Consider the following 25,129-nt stretch of genomic DNA (forward strand, 5'->3'; position numbering starts at 1 on the left):
GATAGAAGCAGATGCCGTTGACCCCCCAGGGCTTTACGCTGAGATGTGTCTGTGGGATGGGAAGCAATGCTAGCCACCAGACACATTAAACAATAGGGAACTATTTAAGAGACCACAAATTGCTCCAGGATCATAGGAAATACTCTGGAATCCAGGAGGTGGAGCCTGTGTGGGCCAAGATAAAATGAGCTGAGCACACATTCCTATTTGTCTTCATCAGCAGAAAACCCCTAAATGACATTTTTTAAAGCAAATTTATAGATGGCGATTAGTGATGTTAGCTTTTGCCCCCTTGGGTTTATCCCTTTCAGATTCAGAGCCTTCTTTGAAAATGAACTCTCACTTTTCTTTGTCCCCTTCTCTCTTCCCCAAGTATGTAAACGGCACACAGTTGCAGTCTGAGGTGGGACTGGCTAGGTCCCTGGGACATGGGGACCCTGAGTGCTCTGAGCACCCTGCTTCTCTGCCCATGCTGCCATCTCCACGCCCTTGTGGTGCCCACTGACCGGTCAGATGGGCTCTCCCCAGACTTCCCCCTTCCTGTGGAGCGTGAGCTTCATGCAGAGGGAATACCAGAGTATGACTGTCAGCTTGCATAGTACATCACATAATGATTTAACTTCATTTTGGAGGGAGGCATATTTTTACAGGCATGTTTTTCAGACCTTTCCTTTCCCAAAGAATTTGAGGTATGGAGAAAGAGTTTGTGAAACCAAAAGAGACTTGGTTTCTTCTGTATTGTACTAAAAGTACTTTTGGAAAGGTCTTTCTCAGGAGGCCCCTTGTGATTATCTGGTGCATCCTAACAGGAACCGAAACTGCCACTTCAATGAGTGGGTGCCCTCCTGGGCAGCCACCAAGCAGAGCTAAGGAGAAATCTCCAGGGATGCTTGAGTTTTACAAGACAGCTAGTGTTGAGAGAGGTGCATGGGAGGACACTGTGGATGTTTTTCAGGAAGGGTAATGCTTGAGAACATGGAACTCAGGGAGAAAGACAGAAACTGGAAAGACAAGGATGAGTAAGAGGGGACAGCACCACATTGCGTATTTAGACTGAGTAGACTCTCAGAGGCGCTGTAATTCAGGAGCTTGCAAATTTCCTAGGCAAAGACCTTTATCTTCAAGTGAGATCTTATGTAGAACCCCATTAATAAAATGGATAAAAGCAATGATTTTATTAGCATAAATATAGTGTATAGTTCAAATCCGTATTTATTATAATATTAATCTTGGTATATGTATGTTTACTGTTTGTGTAACAGAGAAAAAACTCTACACAGATAGAGACACAGGGAGAGAGACTAAACTCATGAGAATGGTCACCTCTTGGAGTATAATAAAATATTGATCCATAATAAAATATTAACAGTAAAGCAAACTCCCTCCCCATCTCCAGCACAAGCACGAAGATTGGAAATAAATATGACAAATGCTAACATTTATGCATTGGAGTGGTTCAAATACGGATATTTGTTACCACATTCTTTATACTTTTCTTAATTTTTGTAATGTCTCTCTCTTTAAGAAAAATGAATTCATGACAAGCTTGAATCTATTGTGAGTAAAAGAAGAATTAGGAGGCTATGGATGGTGACTATAATCTTACATCACTCAAGATTCAATTTATTTATATACTTTGTTTTGTTTGTACCATTTTGAGAAAAATCACAATGAATATATATACGTAGTTGCAAATCACAACAGTATTTTCTTTAATCATTTCCCTTATGGGCTCTGACTACTCTTCAATTAAATTGATCCACAAGCTTGAAAGAAAAGCAATAGGAAATAATTGTTTCAAGGCTAAATCACTTACTATATCTAACAACAACTTCCATCCCTTGCCTTAAATACAGAAATAGAGAGGTTGCACCCTAAACTGAAAGTTAGCTTCGAAACCTCTGCACTAAAATACACACGCGCGCACACACACACACACATATAGATATATACATACACCTATAATATAGATATATATACATACATCTATACATACATGTAACCTTTGTGGGACATGTTACATGTCCATTTGAAATTGCACTCCTGGTTTCACATTCTGGCACAAACTTGTATTTCTGCTCTACATGGCATTTGGTGGAACAGAATCCACCAGTGCATTTGCTTATACAACTTTATCTGAGCAAACACACGCCAGTGTGCATTCAAAGAAAGCCGCTTGCAGATCGATAAGCTTCCTAATAAATGAGAGTTACAGAAGTTCAAGTCTACATTCAGAGATATTTTTTTTTAAAGATTTTATTTATTTATTCATGAGAGTCAGAGAGAGAGAGAGAGAGAGAGAGGCAGAGGGAGAAGCAGGCTCCCAAGGAGCAGGGAGCCCGATGCGGGACTCGATCCCAGGACCCTGGGATCATGACCTGAGCCGAAGGCAGACGCTTAACCATCTGAGCCACCCAGGTGCCCCTACATTCAGAGATATTAAGAAAAGCTTTATTCCAACATCTTCACAGAAATTAATGGCTTTTAAAATGTTAATTGAAGCCCCTTTCAGGTTAAGGATGTTTCGTACAGAAGCAAAAGTTGTTATAAGACAAAAATATTCATTAATCATCTGATCACTTATAAAAATGTTCTCTACTCAGAGCTCCCTCCCCGTGTAACACTAGTTATGATCGTAATAGTCAGCATTAGCTGGGAGCTCAATGTGCCTGGGACTGTTTCCTGTGAATTATTTTATCCTCACAACAACGCAGTGAGGTAGGCATTGTGAGGAGCAGTCCCATTTTACACATGAAAGAATGGAGAGCCTCAAAACTGGTATGTCGGGGCTGAGCAGTCAGACCCCTCTTTGTTCTCGTTTCTGGTAGGCGCTTCTTTCCAGGAGCAGCCTGCACAAAGTACGATGTAAACACCATCGCTGATGGACTACAGTTAAAACTCATGCACAAACAGGAATTTTATTAAGTCAGTGACAGTGGTGCCGGAGATCTGCCTTAAAGTGCTGGGGGGAAGCCTTGGCAAACATGGATCTGGCTGAGGTAAAACGCAGCTAAATACGCAGCAGCAAGAAGTAACCAGGTGACAAAATCGGCACTTCCAGGAGGGCGATTAGAATAACACCAAGAGAGGTCCTAGGACATTTGACAGAGACAGCCAGTGTGTTTACAGAAATATCCCTTCTGATGGTGTTACACCAGTCAAGCTCAAGTGATGCTGCATTGTTCTCGAGTATTCCATCGATTCGGAGATGCACATAATGCTCATCTTTGACATCTCTGAGACCAGGATGTGTTTTGCAATCGATGCAGCTGAGAGACAATGAAATGTTTGCCATCACATTTTGTGTAGGGATAAATGTGCATTCGAACAATTAGACTATGGTTCCTAATATAACCTGAATTTTCCTAAGTCTGAGGTAGAAATAATTTGTTTATAATTAGAGCTTCATTCTTCAAGATGAAGTCCTAATCATGTTCCCATTTGTTAAGGGCATTCATTTTAAGTGGCCTTTTATTAATTCCAAATATCCTCAGATAATGGGTCCTATTGTATATATCAAGTCATTGCGGGGATTTAAATACAATTTTCAGAATATGTAAATACACAGATACAAATAAAGCTTAAATAAATATTCTGCGGAATGCCAATGCTGTTGTTTCCAATACAGACAAGCATGTGCAGAAAAGTACGGACCAGTCCAGACTGCCTGGTCTTAAATTTCAACCTCTAGTACTTCGAAGCTGTGTGGCCTTGGACAAGTCACTCAGCCGGTCTCTGCCTCCATTACCTCATCTATAAAATGGAGACAGTAATACTACACATTCATAGCATTGCTGTGAGATTTAAATGCGGTAATCTTTATAATGCACTTGGAACTGTGCCGGCACATAGAAATAAAAGAAAAAAGAAAGAAAGAAATGACAGAAGCTATTATTACCATGTTTTTCAAAGCATCTATAACACAAGTCCCCAAACAAGCAATACAAAACAAATCTCAATTTTTTAAAATGATAACCTTTATTTATGTTTTTTTCATTATAAAAGCAATATATGATGATGCTAGGAAACCTAGAAAACAACTTTTTTTTAGTATATTTCCCAAACAGTTTTCTGTTCACATGTAGCAATCGTTTTTACCAATATAGGAGTAATACCACACATGCAATTTTTACCCTGATTCTTTGACTAAAAATAGGTAGGGAACATCTTTCTAAATCTGAATATTCTTCCACAAACTCACAAATAGTCCATTCTAAAGATTAAAAATTTTTGAAACGAATCTCCCTTTTTCAGCATTATAATCCTACTAGAGTAAACATCTTTGCAGGTTTATGTTCATGTATTTTTTTAATAATTTCCTTATGATGAATTCCTAAGAGTGGAATGGCTAGCACAAAGGATTTACAATATGTCAAGCTTTTATAACAATAATAATAGGCGTAAGAATAACTGATATTGATTGCTTAGCATGAGCCTGGCCCAGCTCCTAATGGCCCTCAGAGGTGGGTGCCTTTACTTTCTCTGGCTTAGGGACTGGAGAGTGGAGATTCAGAGAGCTGAAGTAACTTGCCCAAGGTCACATGGCTGCCTGGGAAAAGATTGAGACCATGCCCCTAGAGAAGCTGCCCAGTGCCTGCTATTCTGTTCCTCTTCGGTGTTTGGGAAGCCATTTTGCGACTGGACACATTCCCAGTTCTCTCCCTCTCTTTGGGGATTTGATTCATTTTCACAACCAGCCCACATAAGACCCTCCTATTGATCTTGGGAGGGCAAGGAGCCAAATGTGACATTTTTGATAAGCCACTGGCTAAAGACCATTAGATGGGAATGTGCAGTAAATAAGAACTCACATCAGCAAGGCACTGAAAAGCAAAACCTCGATTTTCCTGGCCTTGTGGGAGAGGTTTTGCACCTCTTGGAATAGCCTTGAGGTATTCATCAGTTTTACTGAACTTGACCTCTACACTGTGGCTCACTTGGTCTTCAGAGCAATACCTTCTGCCCTTCTCCAGGGTTGGATTGAAAGGCAGCCTGATAAGGGCATGAGCTTGTGGGAAGACGAAGTATGAAATCTATCCATGTGTTCAGCAAATGTTCGTTGAATGTCTATAGTGGGGATACAGAGATGAAAGGCACTGGCCCTACTTTAAGGAGATGGGGACTTGACAAGTTAAGTGACAATGGCAGCATGACGTAGCGAGGGCTGTGAGATGCAGAACCAGACACAAGATAAGAATTGACTCTCTGGAATTGGCCAGCTCTGGGTTTGAATCTTATCTCTGCTATGTAGTAGCTGAATGTTTATGGCCAAGTCTCTCTAGATTCAGTTTCACCATCTGTGTGATGATGAATGATGAACTCATAAGTTGTTGTGAGTATAAATGAGATAATGCCTAGCAAACTGTAAGCACCCTATGGAGATCAGTCAGTCAGTCAATCTGACTGATCTACAACCCTTACAGCTCCCTCACAGGTAACTTAGCAACCATTGGTCTCTACAGGGAGAATGGTGAGGTGTCTGGCAGAAATCAGCACAGGCACACAAACTGAGTTTTAGCTGGTCCTCCTCAAGCCCCTGATCCAGATTGCAAAGATCAGGGTCTTCCAACTCGGTCAAGTGATTCCTGTCCGCCTCTCAATCGTTGTGTAAATATGTGAGGTGGCAGGGAATTTGGAATACCTCTCCTGGGGCACAATGCACTCTGCATCCAGCCATGTCCAGTCCAAGCACAGCTCTTCATGGGATGGGAGAGGGTGGACAGCATGCCTCCTGCTAGCACTCCTTTCTTATATGTTTCCTGAACCAATGCCATGTATAATTTACAGAGTTTGCGCATGCCCCTTGTATGATAAACTGATTACATGTTAGCTATGATGATTATTAAGGAGTTGGGGACAGGAGGTTTAAGAGCATAAAAAATAGGCCACCAGATGTAACCTGTGTGGGATTTTAGGAGAGCTTCCTGGAGGAGATGCTAAACAAGCAGAGTCTTGGAAGGCAAGTTATGCAGATAAAGCAAGAGGCAAGAGAAGGGAAGATCTTTCCAAGCAGAGGACAGTGAAGATACCCCTTGTTCTGTGCACTGTTGAAGTTTCCCATGACGATTGTCCTCTTTTTAGAAGCTGTGCTTTTCTTTAGCCATCACTCACCAACAAGGATATAGCTTTTCCTCTCAGCATGGCTCTCACAAGACCAGGAGCTACCGAGGAGGACAGCCCGCTCTGGAGGTTTCGAGGCTGTGGCCCTGTATGGAGTTTTTGCCATGTACACAGCCCAGCTAGGAATGCATGTTAAATCAAAGGAAAAAGTGGCCCCATACCACAAAGCTCTGAGTCACCCTTGTGAGAGGGAATAGGTACTGAGGGAAGGTCTTGAGAAAAGGAGATCAGGACTTAGAATTTTCAACTATTTCGCCCTGTTCTCAAAAATTTCATATGAAAGGGTTAACAATCTCCCAGGGAGATTCTGTCTTCAGGTAGAGCCATCATTCTGCCAAAGGCAGGCCATAATGTTGGATTCCACTGACATTAGCTGAGCACCTATTGTGTGCTGTGTGTCAAGGGGCTGCAGCAATGGACAAGGCAGAGCTGATCCTGCCCTTGTGGGGCTAGTGGGCAGTGGCATTAAGACCCCTCCAGGAACTCCCAGGAAGGGCTAGCCACCAGGGAGTGCATTGTCCTTGCCTTGCCCTGGCCTCATTGTTTAGGGATTTTCCCTGTTTCCCTTGGGAACCCACTCTGGAAGAGCTGCTTGGGAGGCCGGCTGAGATGCTCACCATATTACTCTTTAGTAGTGGTAATTAATCCATTTCTATTCATTTTTCATCCCTCCTTTTTCACCCCCCAATACCAGAGACATTCGAAACATACTCTTTTGAAACCTGAAAACCACCATTTTAGGCTCAATGCGTGGGGGAGAGGGGAATTGGCAGAACCCATAATCTGCTCATCTTCAACTGGCAAACCACCAAAGCCACTGCCAAGTCAAGAAGGCCTTCGTAGGAGCCAAGCACAGTGAACGCACCAAGAGAGAAGTTTTGCTTCTTATTACAAAGAAGGCTGTGGTCTCAAATTTTATAACTGTTTGTCAGAGCACTCAGCCTCTGCAAATCTTCTACCGGCCTCCCATCATGCTAAAAGGAAAATCTGAATTTGTTCTGGAATGTTCCACCCTTTGAGGGAAAAGACAGTTGGGTTGCCTGCTGGGTCTCCAGCGCTCATAGCAGTGCCTGTCCATAGTAGGTGCTCTGTAAATGTCTGATGGCGCATCAGTCACCGTCCCTCTGCACACTGGCCAACCAGCCATGTCCTCCTCACTCCCTCACTCCACTGCCCTGGCCCTTCTGCTCTCCCCTGGTCACGCCAAACTCACTGTCTCAGAGCATTTGCATTGACTGTTCTCTCTCTCTGGAATGTTCCTCCCCCAGGTAATCACATGGCTCCTTCCTTCCTTTTGTGAGGCCTCTGCCCAAATACCATGTCCTCAGCCCTTTCCCAACAAGGGAGTCTAAAACTGGATACTCCTTTACACTTTATCACAGACCCTGCTTTCTTTGCCTCACATCAATTTAGGTGTAATTTACAAGCCACTCAGTGCCCACATTTTTAAGTGTATAGTTTGATTCTTCAAATGTGAAAACTGTCTGAGTAAGCACCACCACAGTCATGATCTAGAACACTGCCACCGCTCAGGGCCCCCTGTGCCCCATGCCTGCCTCCTCCCAGCCCACCACTGATCTGCTTTCTGTCTCTAGAGATGAAATTTGTCTTCTCTACAGTTTCATAAACAGGGAACCCTGAGCTCTTTTGTTTCTGGCCTTTCACTCAGCCTAACGTCTGTGAGATTCACCCACGTTGTTATGGTATCAGTGGCTCATTCATTTTATTGCTGAGTAGATTTCCAATTGTATGGATAGACTGTTAATTTGTCCATTCACTTGTTGATAGGCATTTGCATTGTCTTTGATTTGCTCTCATCACTCCCTGGCATTCTATTCCCCCATGGCAATGTCAACCGCTGGAGAGCTGGAACCTTGACGGCAGGACTCACTGCTGGAGCCCCAGTGCCCAGAGCAGAGCCAGGCACATAATCGGTGCTCAGTATCTGTTGAATGCAGCAATACTATTACATTCATTTCCCTTTGTAACATAAGGCCTGGGCAAGGCACAGGTTTGTGAGCTATGCCTTAGATCTATCCCTTCTGTGAACCCCAATCTAGAGAACATTAGGCCTTCCAAGTGAAGTCAGATGTTAGCGGGGCTCCCTGCCCAACTGCGCCCGGGCTAAGTGTGTGGGCACCTTGTGAGCCTGCCTATGACTATGAATTCCTGTGGCTTATTCCTCTTGCATCACTTGACTCTCACTTGCCTACCCTGAGACATCCAAGAATGGTGCTTACTCTCTTTGCTAGTTTCCATAAGAAATTTGGCCACATCTCCCCTTTGTTTTCTTTTCTCCTTGGATTTGGGAGTGTGAGGAGGGAGTCACAGGAAGAGGCCGTGTTGTGGCCTGGGGAGTCCCCAACACCTTGCTGTTCTACCCTCTCTTCCCTGTACCTCTCTCTAGCTCCCTCTGTTTCCTGTAACCAACCAAATTCTTCCTTTGTTCAGGAAAGTCCTGCCCACACCCACGTTCCTTGGTTTCTTACTTTCTACTCTAAATAGTTCATTAAAGGGCTGTTTTCTCCAGTGAGATTAGTAAAATTGTTCCATCTCATTACATGTGGGCAGGTACCCACTAACCCATGGACACCCTGGTTTTTGTCTTAGCACAGCAGCTTCATGAGAGGTAAGAGATACTGTGGGCCAAAGACGTGGGATTCAAAAAATAAGCTGTTTGTGCCAAATATGTTTCTGTTTATATTCCTACTTCTCCTGCTAGAAGCTCTGCGGTCTTCTTCGGGAGCCCCATTACGTCATCAAATGTCTTCCTGCCCTTGACCCATATCAGACTTTCTCCTTCCTGGGGAACAGGATAATAACGCCTTGCCCTCCCTCCGGACAAGCGAGGCTGGCCAACCCCGGGTACCGGCTGCCTGTAATGCAGCCTATAATGCAGTGGGTTAAGGGAACGCTCTCTGAAGCTGGTTCCCTGCGTGTGGATCTCAGCTCCACCACTTATCAACTCCCGAGAGTTAAGTAACCTCCCCATGCCCCAGTTTCCACATATGCAAAGTGGGGGCAATGAGTCCTATTCAGTAGGGCTGTTATAAGCATTCAATAAGGTAATACATGTGAATCTCCTAGAACAGTGCCTGGCCTCATTAAACGTTCCCTTGTGGTGTCGTCTGAACAGTTAGCAGACAAAAACACTGGAAAACTGCAGAGTGTTGACTAAAATGTCCTAAAAACTTCCCTGCAGAGGTTACATGTTCTCAGTGGTCCTATCACCAAAACCCCATTGTATTGGTATAGACTTTACTACAGTACCATTTCCCTTGAGCCTAAATGTTTTCATTCAGTCGGTCAAGACCTTTACTAAGCACCAACCATATGCCAGGCACTGGGGATCTGTGTTGAGTAAAACAGACAAGTCTCCCACTCTTCAGAGGTTTGTGTCCAAGAAGAACAAGATGGACTATCAATCAAAATATAACAAATTGTGTTTTTTTTAAAGAGGGATGGGTCTTTGCTGAGGAGAGAAGAAAGCAGTGGTCGAGGCATTTGGACTGGGGATCAGGGACACCCACTCTAAAGTCGCCGTGCTTAGGCAGAGGCAGGACTGATAAGGAGAAGGCAGGTGTGGGATCAGAAGGAAGAGGAGGCCAGGCGGAGAGAATACCTCATGCCAGGACCCTGAGGCTGGGATGAGCTTGGCAAGTTCCAGAAGCAGAGAAGAATAGGGTGGCTGGGATACAAGGACAGAGAAGTTTGGAGGTAGGCAAAGCGAGTTTTTAGGCCAGGGAGGGCCAAGAGCCAGCAAAGCCATGCCCATCTTTCCCGGCACCCTTTTCCATCTACTCCAGTGGGACATCTCCCTGTCCTCAGGTGCCCAGCCTGCTTCCAAGTCTGGCCCTAGCACCGCTGAGCTCTGCCTTCCTCCCCTTTCTCTGCTCAGCGGCATCTTTAGGAGACCTACACAGCAGGCTAGCCACCAGATACACTGACAGAGGCAGCCAGGTTCTTGGAAAACTTAAAGCGACCTCCCATAGTTGTTAAAACTCTCACAGATCCAAGTTCAAGTCAGTGCTTGGTCCCCAACTACCATCAACGGCATGGGTACGTTACTTTACTTCTGTCACAGCCATTACTCTCCCCTGAGAAATGGGGATGCAAATAGGGTTCCTGGGAGGATGGAGAGAGATAACATATATCAGCACTTGCCCTCATGCCTGGCACATAGCAAGTGCCCAGAAACATAACAGACTCTTCATATTTTTGATGATTACTTTTCCCACTGCTGTGCAGGAGGACATGGGATGGAAGAATCAGGGATTCGACCCACGTAGGTGTGTTCTACCCCACTCCTTATTTTTCAGAACTGTGCTTGGGTCCTCTCTATCCTCCAACTGCTTGATCCTTACCTGCGGGGTCTTGCACAATGCATTGCTACAGTCTGCAGGTCCAGGCGCTGTGTCCCGTCCAGAATCTAGGGGCCCGTCCTCCTAGCTGGTGGACTAGCAGCATCTAGTTCAGTGACTCAGATGCTCTAAGTCGGAACTGAGCTGGCATCCTGAACAAGGCAGGTGCGGCCACGCTAAGGGAAGCCAGCCCCTGCTGGAGCACAACCCTGCTGCTCTCATCCTTGCACGCCCCCCTTAGCACTCAGCCTCTTTGAAGCAGAGAAAAGAAAGTGTGCTGAGTTTTAATGAGGAATCAGCCTGGCGCACTTCGCCATGGGCCTGGCTGGAGGCAGAAGATGAACAGGCCCCCGTGAGTGACCCGCCGCTGGCAGTTGTCCCTGGATGTGACCAGAGACCCTGTGGTAATGTGACTTCAAGCAGCCCTCACTCACACGTGCCTCCTCCCTGCAATCCTATCGACTGCCGAGCCTGCCCTGCCTTCTGAGGTAGAATCAACATCTGACGTTGGGAGGCCAGGGATGCTGCCAGCACAGGGCAAGGGAGCGGCAGGCCGTCCGTGGGAAATGTCAACGTTTATTGCTTTTCCCGTCCACATCGACCCTCGGCAAGCAGACATTCCAAATGGCAGTAAAGTTCTTTCCCCCCCTTCTCAGGGTCCTGGACCCAGTCATAACATCTTCCTGAAGGGCAATGAGTCTATCTTTAACCTTGCCCCCTTTGGCAGGTATGCAGCAGTGTGGCTTCCAGAAGCATCTCCTGGCGGCATACTCCCTGCCTGTGAATGCTCCCCCTTCTGGGAGAGTGACGGGCCCTGCTCGATGGTCCAGGCTCCTTTGCTCTCTCCTGCAGCTCTTCCTGAAAACCCACTAAGTTATCTTAATTACCATTCCTCCTTGGTCTCTGCCAAGAAGCGGGGTAGATTTATAATTGGATCCGTCAAATGTTTGCTGTGGTTTATTTTTTTGCCTCTCAAGTGCTCGTAAAAGTTGCATTTTCCTGCCACTTTTGGTATGACTGATGACCCAAAGGCACAGGCCTCGCGCTGCATGCCAACACAGGTTGTTTTTCAAAGGCCAAGGGAAAAAGAGAGAACTGGGGGCTAGGGGGGTGTTTATTTTGGGCTCTTGCGCTATCACCTTCTGGGTGGCTTGATTGCCGAGTCAAGAGAGACAAGCTGCCTTGGGAGACAGACTTCCTCCCGCAGCCAGCCCACGCACACATCCATCCCCTATTGGGATTTGGTCATGCGCCTCCTAATCTCTTCCAGGACTCCGGCAGATCTCTTAGATAGAATGTGCTATGGAGCAACCTCTCAGTCATCCAAGCGCAGCATGAGCTCCTGAGCATCCCTGTATCCAGGATTGATCATGATAGGGTCTTGGAACAGAGGAGACAGATGTCCCTGGTACTGAGCCTGACTTATCAATCCCCAGTGCTGGGACATGAAAAAGAAACTCTGGCCAGGGCCTGTGCCATTGGAAAACGGCCTCCTTCTAGTGTCAGCCAGGCTGCCAAGCAAGCTGGCCAGACTGCAGTCTAGGAATCCGAGAGCAGAGGCTCTCCTGGACCAGATGGGCCCCCCTGCAAACCGGCTTCTTACTGAGCTCCTGCACTCCCCGTCCCCCACCAGAAGGCCATCTCTGCATTTGGCTGGGTTGATCCACCTTGTGTTTCTAGCCTCCAGCCCTTCCCAAAGTTACAGCGGCCGTAAATGGTGCTCCGTGATGCTGCTTGTTACCTGTTCGTCTGTGAGTTGGGGAACTATATATTCCAGACTGGAGCACTTTCTGGAGTGAAAGGAGGAACAAGAGGTGTCAACTAGGACACCCTGGGCAAACAGGGGTAAACACACACCCCACACATAGTAGGTTGGGGCTTGACTCCATGGCAAGTATGCTGGAGCCTACCATGCTCTCGGGGAGTGAACTAGGAAAAAAGAGAAGCATGGTGTCAAGAAATCTCTGAGGGCTATGCTGAAGTGACAAGGAAGCCTCAACATTTCAGCGGCTTCGTTTAATAAGTGTTCATTGCTCGCTCGTGTCATAATTTCAGCCTTCCTCCAAGGGCTCATGCTAGGATCCAGGCCATTCCTGTCTTGCAGCTCTACCGTCATGGGCTTTAAGGCTGCTTGACACCCTCCAGGGGCAGAGGGGGATGGAGAGAGAACAGTAGGAGGTAGCACAGGATATTTTATGGCAGGGTCTAGAAGTGGAGCTCATCCCACAGCTTATGTTCCGCTGACTGGACACCACCACGTGCTCCCACCTGGCACAAGGAGCCTGGAAAAGAGTGAGACCCTGATATGGACAAGGATCAGCCATCGCTACCACAGTGGACACTAAGAAACAGTATCCAAGTGGGAAGGGAAGACAAAAGAAGGAACAGTCCAAGGGACGAAAGCAAGCATTGTACAGCATCCCACTGAGAACCAGAAAGATGATGTCATCATGGTCTTATAAAGTCACCTCTCAAATCTTGATATATGGGAATTGCAAACACCACAACGTCCCATCATATGCATATTCTGCACCGGGTGTTGCCTGATTCAGCCTCCCGGACTGTAATGCTACCCTTCCCTCTTTCGTGCAAGAAAGCACATTAGGGAGTGCAAGTGATTATTATTAGAGACAAAACCTGGAACATACTCCAATTTTGTTTCTTTTTGGTGGAATTCATTTATGAATTTAGTATTTTATTCACTTGATATTTAATATTTACTGACCAGACTCTGCTTGAGATAAATGAGGGATAGCAGTGAACTACGATAATGATAGCTAACACCTTGAGGGCTTGTTTACCACACTCAAAGTACGATTCTAAGCACTTTACGTGAATTGATTCACTCCATCCTTACAACAGTGTTTTGACGGAGATGTGATTATTGTCCCCATTTTAAAGATAAGGAGACTGAGGCACAGAGAATTTAAATAGCTTTTGGGAGTGTGGCAAGAAGTAAGTGGCAGTGCTAGGATTCCACTCTGAAGTCTTTTTTTTTTCCCCCAAATTTTAATTCATTTGACAGAGCTCATGTGCGCACAAGCAGGGGGAAGGGCAGAAGCAGAGGGAGAAGAAAACTCCCTGCTCAGTGGGGAGCCCGATGCGGGGCTCGATCCCAGGACCCTGGGATCATGACCTGAGCTGAAGGCAGACGCTTAATGACTGAGCCACCCAGGGGCCCCAGGTCTGAAGTCCTCTTAACCACTCTGCCGTGTGGGCAAAACCCCTGCCTTCCTGGAGTTTACATTCTTCTGAGTAGACTGACAATAAACATATAAACAGATTATATCAGTGTAGAGAGTGATGAGTGCTTTGAGAAAAGCAAAGCGCGGTAAAGGGTACAGGATTGAGGCACACTGGGCACTATTGTTTCACACCTACATGTCCCCATGCCCTGTTTGATAGCCCCTGGCTTGCAGAGTCTTTCTTTAGTGAAAACTGCCCTCCATGCCGCTTTGGAGTGACTTAGAAGAACCAACCAAAATAGATGTCTTCTCTCTCCTCTGACAATACCTTTGTCCAGAGCCATTGATTGGTTGGACAGCGAGCAATGCTGCTGGTCCTAAGTCATTTCTGCCCTTGGCCAGCCAGCCGGCCAGGTCAGCGAGAGATGACTGATGTCCACATTAATAATGAGCAACGGCCCCACACAAGTAATCACCTTCCCCGAACTTGTCCTCATGGGGGTGATTTTCTGGACCCCAGATGAAGTATATTCTTCTCACCTCAACACCAAGGAAGTTACACTCATTCCCCTGGCTGACAGCAGTTTATAGACATGGGTCTGGGTAGTTGGACATTTACGAGGTTGCTAAGAAACAAACGCTTTGGTTACAAAGGTCTCCAAAAGCAGCACTGGTTTGTTGTATCACTTCGTATCATTTATTTTATCCCATAAAGACAGCCATGACCAATGGGATATGGGGTAGAGGAAAGCTAAATAACAAATACTTGTTTTCTGAGAGATGGGGAAATTTCCACTTCCTAAGCAACCACCAACACCCCCCCCAGATGGAAAAACTGGAACCATATACTTCTCTGATCATTACAATTTGCAAATAAGTAACTCATAGTCTCAAGGTACTTAGTAACATGGTTATTCCCTTCCATGCACTGCCCTAAGCATTATGTCATGTCATCCTTATAACATCTCCGAAAGTCGAGTATTACTATTCCCTAGTATGCAAACCAGGAAGAGGCTAAAAGTCGATTGACCCAACTTCAAACAATAGCAAGTAGCAGTCAGAATTCAAACCCAGCATTGTCTGATGGTAAAGCCTTTGCACTTCGGATTACAGACTCTTTGTTTTCAATGATCACGTTTCAGATGGGAAAAACTGGCAATTCTGATGATGGGGAAGTCACATTAATAGATTCCTGGAGTTTAATTCTATGAAGTTCATGAAAGAGGTTATAGTCAATGTCTATTACCTATAAAATCCCTTTTTACGGAGGGGAAGTGGTGAGAGAGAGCTTAATCCCACAGTAGAGGTTTTTATCTGCTAAAGACCTGCACTTTGAATGTTCTCTGGAAGTCACAGTGCAACTGACTTTTCTGTGCAGTGATTTTGAAAGAGTTCATAAGATTAGCACATTTCTACAGGTGTCTTATGGATTTTCTTGTCGACAAGTAAGAGACATTGGTGTCCTCTGCCTTTTCTTTCATCCTCTCTGTCCAGCCCATGGTCAAGCGGTGTCCCTTCTTTCTTAAAAATATTCCTCCAAAGTTGTCTCCTCTCCTCATTGACTGTCCTGATCAAGACCCCTGTCACATCATACTTGAGCTTCTACAATCACTGCCCAACTGGTCTTCCTGGTTCTTTTCATTCTCCTCTCTGCCATATCCTGCCTGCAAATGCATTCCTCAAACCAGTCCTTTTATTGCATCAGTCACAGCTCAAGGATCATCAGTGGCTCCCACTTGCCCACCAGAGGATTTCGCCATTCTCTAGGACAGAGCTCTCTTGGGTCACACTGGCTCCCTCCATTCCCCTCATCTTGGTAGCCTTCGTTGGCCACTCTGTCTCTCACTGATCACTTCTAATTAGGAGCCCAACTTCCACTGAAACAGAACTTCATACTTAATTGCTGGTTTATCTGAGAGAGCTAGGTCTAAGTTTTTGCTTGGCCACTTAGTTGTTGTGTGACTCTTGACAAGTTGTTTGGCTTCTCTGAGCCTCAGTTTTCTTACCTGTAACATGAGATACAAAGAGTACTTATCTTTAGGGTTTTTGCAAGAGTAGAATGAAATGATGATGGTGGTGATGATAGCTAGCTAACGTGTATTTTGTGTTTTCTCTGTGCCAGGCACTGCTCTAAATATTATCTTATTCCTCACAACAACCTGTTAACATAGGTACTATTATTTTCTGTTTTGCAAATGGGGAAAGTGAGGCACAGATAGGTAACGTAGTAAGTGACAGATTCCCTCCCAGGTAGTCTGGCTGCACAGATCTCATTCTTTTTTTTTTTTTTTTTAATTAAAGTAGAGTTGACATACAATGTTACCTTAGTTTCAGGTGTACACCATAGTGGACACAACCCTATTCTTAACTAATCTGCTCTACCACCTTCCCCTGGTAAATGATCAGTAAATGATAGCTGGTAACATAGGTCTATAACTCCTTATCTGAAACTCTTGCCAAGCCAGATGATTTTTGGAATCCAGAATTTGGGGAATCACAACAAAGTTATACTTGGCATATACTAGGTATTATATAACACCCCAGTGGAGACTGGAACAATAATCACCCTCCCTCCCTCCGTCTCTCTCTCTCTGTCTCTCACACAAGAAAAAACATAAAAGTTTCGGCTTTAAAGCTTTTTGGATTTCAAACAGCAGAAAAGGGATTGTGCCTATAGTAATAAAACTATTAGTAATAATTATAAGCATAATAAATGGTGACTTAATGTTACAACTGTTGTGACTCTTCTTTTTTACTGGATGAGCTCATAGTAAAATGGGCTCAAAAGTATTTTTCAGCTAACTAATGGGGTGGGAGGGGAAGGTGCTAGTCATGGGACCAAATCTATAACCTCTTTCACACGTGGAGTTCTCTCTCTTCTTTCCCTAGTATGACTTCATGGAGCGTCTGGATGGGAAAGAGAAGTGGAGTGTGGTTGAGTCACCCAGAGAACGCCGGAGCATACAGACCCTGGTTCAGAATGAAGCCGTGTTTGTTCAGTACCTGGACGTGGGCCTGTGGCACCTGGCCTTCTACAATGATGGCAAAGACAAAGAGATGGTTTCCTTCAACACTGTTGTCTTAGGTAGGTAAGGTCTCTGAGGTGATATGCCACCAAGGGAAGAATGGAAACGTTCTAGGGTTCTCCATAGAAGACGCATCTTCCAACGTAGTTTCTACTGAAACCAGACCAGAATCCTTTATTTAGGCCTCATGGTATTTTCCACCTAAAACTAGCCCCGATTAAAATAGGAAGACTGCTTACAGGATCCAGTCATGGTAAAGAGCTTGGGTCAGACAGGCTGGCTCAAGTCCTGGCCACAAAACTACGCAAATCACCAGACTTCTGTAAGCTTCAGGTTCCTCACAGTAAAATAGAACTAACTAGTACACACTGCATAGGGCTATTGTAAGAATTAAATAACATACAATACATAAATCTCTAAATATGCAGTAGAGCCAATAAATACAGACCATTCACATCAGCTCCCAGAATTTCTCTTAAAAATCCAGGAAAGTTTAAAATCAAAAGTAAAAAAAAACAACAACAACAACATAAAAATAAATCAAGAAAAGGATATAGACATAAGGAAAATAAAATCATATCTTTGTTCCCAAGTAGGTAAATCTTAAAATGCTTTAATTAAACACTTGTCATTTTTGGCATGTTTTAGCCCTGCTTTTTATTAGCTATCAAAGGAGAAGCTATGGTTTTATTCAAAATTTCCTCTTGTATTTGCATATAAACCCCCAAAAGGGCCATTAGTTTGAGAGGATTTTATGAAGTTTTCTAAAGCAAACCTTAAGAATGTTAACAATCACATAAGCTACAGATACTTTCATTAAATTTATGTTGTCATTAGGTTTTTATCCTGATGAGGATAACAGATCCTGGGTGGAATGTCCGTGAGTTTGGGCAGAGTATAGGACGCATTTCACAGAGGAATCCACTGAGGCTCAGAAAACTCAGTTCCTCCAGGTCCCAGGATGAGGGCATGGTAGAAATGGATCAGCTCTGGGCCTTCATGCATGTCATCCCCACGGTGTTGAGTTGTGGTTCTCGAGGTTCACCGTAGGAGCAGTGTCATGAGGAGAAACCTGGTGAGAGAGGATCAAATCCCAGGTCTTCTGGCCCACATCCTAACTGGGAAAGTCACTTACTTACCTCCTGGCCTCAGTTTCCTTTGTGAAAAGGACCATGTCCCTGATGGGGAGGATGACGTGACTTTACATACACATCATGTCTGCAGTGGAGCTGGTTGTCACGAAATGAGAGTGGATGGTTGTTTAGGAGCACCTGTTTTTCTACTGACCACATTCTCAGAACTTCTTGACTGGCCTCATGGATTTCTCTGAGGGGTTCCTTGATTCTCGAAAGATCTAGGGAAGCCAACCTAAAATTCAGGGGGCAGATTTTATCAGTGGCCACAACTTCCAAATAGTATAAAATCAGGATTTGGTATTGACCGTAGCATTACAGTTAAACCTTATTCCCTCTGCTAAGGAAAACTTGGTCCTATCAGGACTAGCCAAATGCTCTAAGGCATGGGTTGGCACACTGTAGCCCATGGGCTAGGTCTGGCCCTCTGCCTGTTTTTATAAATAAAGTTTTTCTGGGGCACAGCCATGTTCATCTGTCGACATATCGCCTATGGCAGCTAAAACAACAGAGCTGAGTAGTTGCAACAGAGACAGCTTGGCCGACAAAACCTAAATATTTACTTTCTGTCCCTTTACAGAAAAAAGTTTCCCAACCCCCACTCTAAACTAATGTCATAAACTTTGTATCATGGAAGCCACTGGAAAACATCTTCCACGGGTAGAGAAAATTCCCAGAATCAGATTATGTACCCATGGGGGAAAGAAAGCAAAAGGGATTAAAAACCAGCTCACAAAAGGAAAAAAAAGAAGTTTGAGTTGTTGAGATTAAAAGCAGTCTTTAGTTTAAGAACATGATGAGAAATGACATCCTTTCTGTCACCTTGTATTTAAGCTGAAAATGCTTAGCACATACATAAGAGCACACGCCATAATCAACAGCTGGCTTGGTTGGAGTCTACAGGGATTCGGTGAAATGGTTAATAACACAAACAATAACCACCACACATTTATGGAGCACCGACAATGGGCCAGCCTCTGGATTAGGCCCTCTGTGGGGAATAGGCCGGCAAACCCATAGAGTAGTTATATGAAGTAAGTACTCCCAAAATTCTATTTTCTAGTTGAGAAGCCAAGACTGAGAGAAGTTAAACAACTTGCCCAAGGTCACACACGGTAATTGGGGGGCGGAGTCGGCTTCCAAACTCTCCAGAGAACTGTGCTCTTAACCACTGGATTGCTTTGGATTCCGGCCAAATAAATGCCTTTTCCCCAGCACAGCAAGTTTTCTGGGGGCCAGATTATCTAATAATGGCTTCTGCCCTCCATCTCCTTTATCCACATAGACACAGATGTTGTGGTAGTGATATGCCCTTCCCCCAGGCCATTACCCTCATTCGCTTGTCAGAGATGGGAATAGCAATTCTCCCCAGAGGATTTCTCTCGTCTGGACTGTAGCTCAAAGAGAAAGTCAAAGGTAATCGGCCTAATAATTGAGCAGACATCTTGATAGAGCAATGATAGTAATTGGCCTGAAATGCAGGGAAAAGAACAGTGTTTTATTTGGTTCAGAGGTTCTCCCACACATATCTATTATCAGAACGTTCTCCATCAAGAGCAGCCAGGAGCGCCGAAAGCCCCTGTGATAGGAAACAGAAGGAAAAATGTTAGACGGCTGTCAACCAGCGATCACACTAAATATACCTTTGACTCAGGGAAGTCTTTTGATGTGTTTTGGAGAGAAGCAGCCTGCTTTCAGAAACGAGTTTCATCTCAGGGGACCACAGGGGGCATACTGGAAGCAACAGTGCACATGTAGTGGAGGCCGCCCTCCGCCTGTGTAAAAACCCCATTTCCTGGGCTTCCTCTCAGCACCTGCCATTGTTTCCTCAAGAAAACCTAAACCAGGCTGACGGAAAGGAAAACTGATAATATCGCCACCGTGATATGTCTTCGAGGATTGCAGAAGGGGGACCAGAAGGGTGGGCTCCTTTTAGAGCTCAGCTGGACCACGTGTAGAAAATGTACAAATGCTGAGAGAATGCAATGAAAAATACTCTTCACTTTTTGCTTATTTTGGATTCTCCTGCCCTCCTGCATACACACGTGTGCACACACGCGCACACACACACTCTCTGACAACAGTTTACCAAGGGCCTGCTGTGTAACAAGCATTGAGAATACCTCAGTGAATGATGCAGATCTGGTCTATTCCCCATGGAGCCTGATGGGGGAAGACAGACACATGAAAGGGCAACTGCGGGAATTACAGGAACGTAGAGAAAGGGGTCAAAACCCTTCTTAATTGAGGGAAGGTGGGGAAGGAAGATGCTCAGGAGCTAAATATTTTCTAAACTGACATTGAAGGATAAATACCTCAACTGAAGGGCAAGAGAGGCCTTCCAGCCCCACAAAGAGCCCATGCAAAGAGCTCAGTCCTTTTCCATGAGATTCTGGTGGGCAAAGAGCTCCCTCGACCTCTGCTGCTTTATCTTCGAAGATGTTAGGTTTGGGAACAGGGAGCTTTGCATTCAGAGATGTCAGTTTCCACCAAACCATGCCTAGACCTAGATGCTGGTCTAGAGACAAGCAATCTCTACCTCACTGTAGGGGTGACTTCTTAAAATGCAAGCTGGACAGTGCCATTTCTATGTTTAAAGCTATTTGTTCCCATTGGTCGCAGAAGAAATATATATCAGCCTGTATTGTCCATGGCAGTGAAAATTCTATGAGATCAGAGACCTTGCCTGGACACACCTTGCATTCACCAACGCCTACTATAATGCCTTGCATATAATAGGTTTCTAGTTAATAAAGTGAGCCATACATCAGGAACTGTGACAGCTCTGAGAGCTCACCCTAATTGTAACCTAACATGTTAGCCTGCTAAAATTTCATAGATATTATCAGAAAACATGAGACTCCTGGGTCAGAGACAAGGGCCTTTATTACTCAGAGCAACACAATATCCAGATACTAGTAAATGTTCCAGTCCCCCAAGTCCCAGTTCCCACAGGGCAATATCAACAGGGTCAGCTTGTACCTGCACATGCAGTAGATTGTATTACAGAAAAGAAATCCTGGGTTTAGTGCACCTGAGTCTCTCAGAATGGGCAGTGAGCCTGCTTGTTCTTTGCTCTAGAGGAAGATACTGTCCTTATTACACTGGCGAGTAAGTAAACCTGTCCTTTGCTCTGGAGGCAGACACCATATCTGTCTTCCAAGGTGGTTCACTATGCAGACAACCTTGAAAAGATAGTCCAGAACTAAGGCAGTCAGTGCCTCAGCTAACAAGACATTGAGAAACACGAATGGAGGATTGGAGACATGGAGAATTGTCTCCCAAAACCATGTGAAATTGCTGACTTTTGGTCTGCCCAAGCAACTGTTTGGTGATTGAACCTAAAGCTTCTTGAATGAATGAATGCATTATGAGTAGATAGAAATCGGTAGCCACTTGGATGTTTCTCAGCCCACATATAGAGCCAACCTCAAGGAATTTCAGTCTGAAGTGTTAATTGATAAACATTAAAGAAATTGGCCTGATGGAGTCTATGGTCTTTTATCTGATTTTAAAGAAGCAAATACACTCATTGAGTTCTCCTCAGAGTACCAGAAACCAACTACCCCTTGGTTCTGGAAGAAGAGAGCCGAGAAAGGAAACACTGTAGAAAGAAAGCATTATGCAAGGTTTGGTTTTTCAGTCCAAAGTGGGAGTAAATGGGAAATTTCACCACTCTCAGGTTACTCCATTAGGAGCCATCTGACTTTATAGTCTTTCATGCAGCATCACCAAGTCAATGACCCCAACTCCCCAAGGGCTTTGTAAAGGTCACAGCCTGGGCAGAGTGGCTTGCATTTTTCTTTTCATCATCTTAGTAATTTGGAACCTGAGATTCTAAACGTGTTCATTTTAATTTAAGGCAAAAAAATTAGGATAATAGTAATTTTAAAAGAATATGCCTGTGTCTGTGTAGACCCAAATCAACATGAAAAAGTCCCTAAATGATCCCTTTGAAGTGATGACTTGAGAGTACACAGAGAAAGGTAAATCATGTAATAGGATGGCTATGCTGGTTAGAACAAATGGGAACTAATTGATTTTCATGAAAAATAAGATGTAAAAAAAGGTAAACATAAAAGGACTTTTGTACAAGCTAAAACCTACTACTTAATGCATCCCAAATCGTGCCTCCATCGGCCAGTCTTACACATTTGGATTTTTCTTTCCTTAAAGCAAGAATTTTTTTCTACTCTACAAACCTGAGATCAGGAACATCCACTGTCATTTGGAGACTCATCCCCTGTACCCGAGGCTAAAGGCTGATATCCCACATGTCAAACCAAATCTCAGACTGAGAGTCAGATATTGGAGGGGCTTGGCAGGGAGGGGCCGGCATTCATGATGTTTTAAACTTGTCAACATTCGGACATGGGAAATTTCATATTTAAAAGCCAAACAAGGGGCGCCTGGGTGGCTCAGTTGGTTAAGCGACTGCCTTCGGCTCAGGTCATGATCCTGGAGTCCCAGGATCGAGTCCCGCATCGGGCTCCCTGCTCCTTGGGAGCCTGTTTCTCCCTCTGACCCTCCCCCCTCTCATGTGCTCTCTTTCATAAAAGAAAAAAAAAAAAGCCAAACAAGTCATTTCTTTTGAAAAAGCAGAAGTTGCAGCAGTACGAAACCCTGCATCTCTGCCTGGGTGCTCATCAAATAGAGAGCGGTGGTTACTTCCTCACGTTATCCAAGTTGCACTGGTCCCCTTAACTCCCCAGGCCCTCCGCTCACTCACACTCCTGCCAGTCCCCTGTGGGTCTTAGAGGTTTACTCCCACTGCTCTTCAGAAATGGCAGGCAGTTGATGATGAAATTGCTTCATCAGGGGTGCCTGGGTGGCTCCGTTGGTTGAGCGACTGCCTTTGGCTCAGGTCATGATCCCGGAGTCCCGGGATTGAGTCCTGCATCGGGCTCCCTGCTCAGCGGGGAGTCTGCTTCTCCCTCTGACCCTCCCCCGTCTCATGCTCTCTCTCTCTATCTCATTCTCTCTCTCAAATAAATAAATAAAATCTAAAAAAAAAAGAAGAAGAAGAAATTGCTTCATCAACAGGCAGAAGAAAAGGTAGTTGCTGAGTTTCTCTCTTTTTCAGATTCAGTGCAGGACTGTCCACGTAACTGCCACGGGAATGGTGAATGTGTGTCCGGACTGTGTCACTGCTTCCCAGGATTTCTAGGAGCAGACTGTGCTAAAGGTACTTGCCACAACTTCCAGGCTATGGCTGGAAAACAAAACCTAGGCTTCTTGGCGGGAGTGGGGGGGGCGGGGAGCGAGCGAGGGTGCACCAAAGCAGCCTCCCCCCAAAATTCCACTGGGACAACTTGTAAACTCATGCATGCTAGAAGGCCTAACCCTTGAGCCAAGAGCCGCCTTTAATATATGACAAGTAGCCAATATACCTATAGGAGCATGGAGGTTATCCTTGGCACCGAGGTGTGCTGAGAAGAAAGATTTGCTAAAAATGAGATGGTTGGATTTCCTGTAAAAGCAAAAGTGAATTACCATCACTCCTTTCTTATAATCATTAAATTCTATGTAATGGAAGATTAAGCATCTCAGGGTTAGTAAATTTCATTCATTCTGGCCAGCTACACTCTTAATCTAGGAAGCGCTATTTATCTTGGTGGAATCGGTTTTAAATTGTATTATTAATTTATCTACACTCCTTTGCATAGAATTGCTGGGGCCCTGGGATTCTTGGGGGAAAGGTAATATAAGAGAAAATGACTCTCACAAGAACAGGGACTTAGGGGCTGCATATCTAGCTTGCAAGAGACCTTGAGCATAACCTTCAAGGGGGTCTATCAGAGGCAAGCGTAGTGGAGAACAGAGCTTCTCACACTTTTTAGATACACTGTGCACACGCATACACACGCACGTGCATGTTCTAGGTAAATACAACTATAAAATTAAAATTAAACTTTCACAAAACTATATTTCTCTTTACTCCATAATTCTTTTTCTATTCTACTCTATTTCATTAAAAAAAAAAAAAAAAAAAACAGTGAAAACCAACTACCCTGATTCCTCACCCACCAGGAGGTCACACCCCAGTCTGAGAAGCAGTGAGGGAGAGGTTCAGGGCCCTTGCTGAGGAGCCAGACATTCCTGCGCTGAACCCCAGCTCTGCCACTTGAGGGCCTGTGTGACCTTGAGCGAAGGATCTAACACGTCTGAGTCTCTGTTTCCTCTTCTGGAAAAGTTGGGGGTTCCTTCACACATCCATTGTGAGGATGAGATGAGGTAAACACACCCAAAGCTCTTAGCAGAACATGTTGTGATCCCTCAAAGGGTTCATATTTACCATTTTTATTTATGGATATGACATTATATTTATTTACATATTTATATAATATTTTTATGTGCTCGCCTTTAAAAGACCATCCTGTTTTGATGCTCTGAGAGAGGGAATTATTAATAAAGCTACTCTGTAAATGCTGAATAGTGCCACCCCTTTTTCCCATGCTCACCACAGTTGCTGGGGAAAACTGTATTTCACATATTCACAGTATTTCAAAGATGGGTGATCCCCAACTTTCGGAGCGCAGACTGCTGAGGGAATGGGACTTCCTCGTGCATGAAGTTCTGGATTTGGTTGTGCGCGTGTGCGTGCATGAGACTAATTCCTAAATGACGCCACCTACCGACATATCCTCTATCACGAAATAATGCAAACGTTTTGGTAAACTCATCAGATACAAAAGGAAAAGAGAGCTAGGGGCCACCAGACTGTCACCTCTGCACACTCTCCGCACACTCTAATGGCACGTGGACACCTGACCAAGTAGACCATGGAGGCTGGAGCTCCTACCCTTGAGTGCTTTGCTCAGTCAGGCTCTGAGGCACCGTGATGGGGGGCAGGTGGATGACACAGTGCATCCCTGCGCTGAGCACCGTTCCTGGTGAAGGCTATAAAGGAGGGAAAACCTCAATATCGTTTGAATGGCCTTTCTTGCGTTATCTAATTTTCCTAGGAGCAAAGGCATCAATGAGAGGAAGGACGGGATGGTCCTTTCGCATGTGGCTACAAATGGGCTGAACCCGCCGCTGCATGGCCTGTGAGCTGCAAATGTATATTAACACGGACACACATCGATGTATTATTAATCCTAAAAACCATGTGTGCTCTGGCAGCACATCCAGTTACTGGCCTTTCAGCCCTAAGTACCTCCGCCATTTAAGAACTCCTCGCTCTAAATCCATTTGCAGATGGGCGTCCATTCTGCATTATGGATCTGTAATGGCGTGTGCATTTAGCTGCTTAAAAGGACTCTCGGTGTGTGTTTTGCATTCACCACCTGAACTGTGGCTGG

At 44.8% G+C, this 25,129-nt stretch overlaps 1 protein-coding gene across 2 annotated transcripts in view; it reads left to right on the plus strand.

Annotated features, from left to right (window-relative positions):
* The window catches only part of TENM2 (teneurin transmembrane protein 2), a 923,830-nt gene that overhangs the window by 729,803 nt on the left and 168,898 nt on the right, over positions 1–25,129 (plus strand). For both annotated transcript variants that reach the window (XM_035013873.1, XM_035013878.1), the window contains 2 exons: positions 16,556–16,751; positions 22,909–23,010. In XM_035013873.1, coding sequence (XP_034869764.1) covers positions 16,556–16,751; positions 22,909–23,010 — 298 coding nt within the window. The remainder of the gene's footprint in view (positions 1–16,555; positions 16,752–22,908; positions 23,011–25,129) is intronic.

This window comes from Mirounga leonina, unplaced genomic scaffold (genome assembly GCF_011800145.1).
Source record: "Mirounga leonina isolate KUSES-001 unplaced genomic scaffold, KU_Mleo_1.0 Mir_104, whole genome shotgun sequence".
NCBI lineage: Eukaryota > Metazoa > Chordata > Mammalia > Carnivora > Phocidae > Mirounga > Mirounga leonina.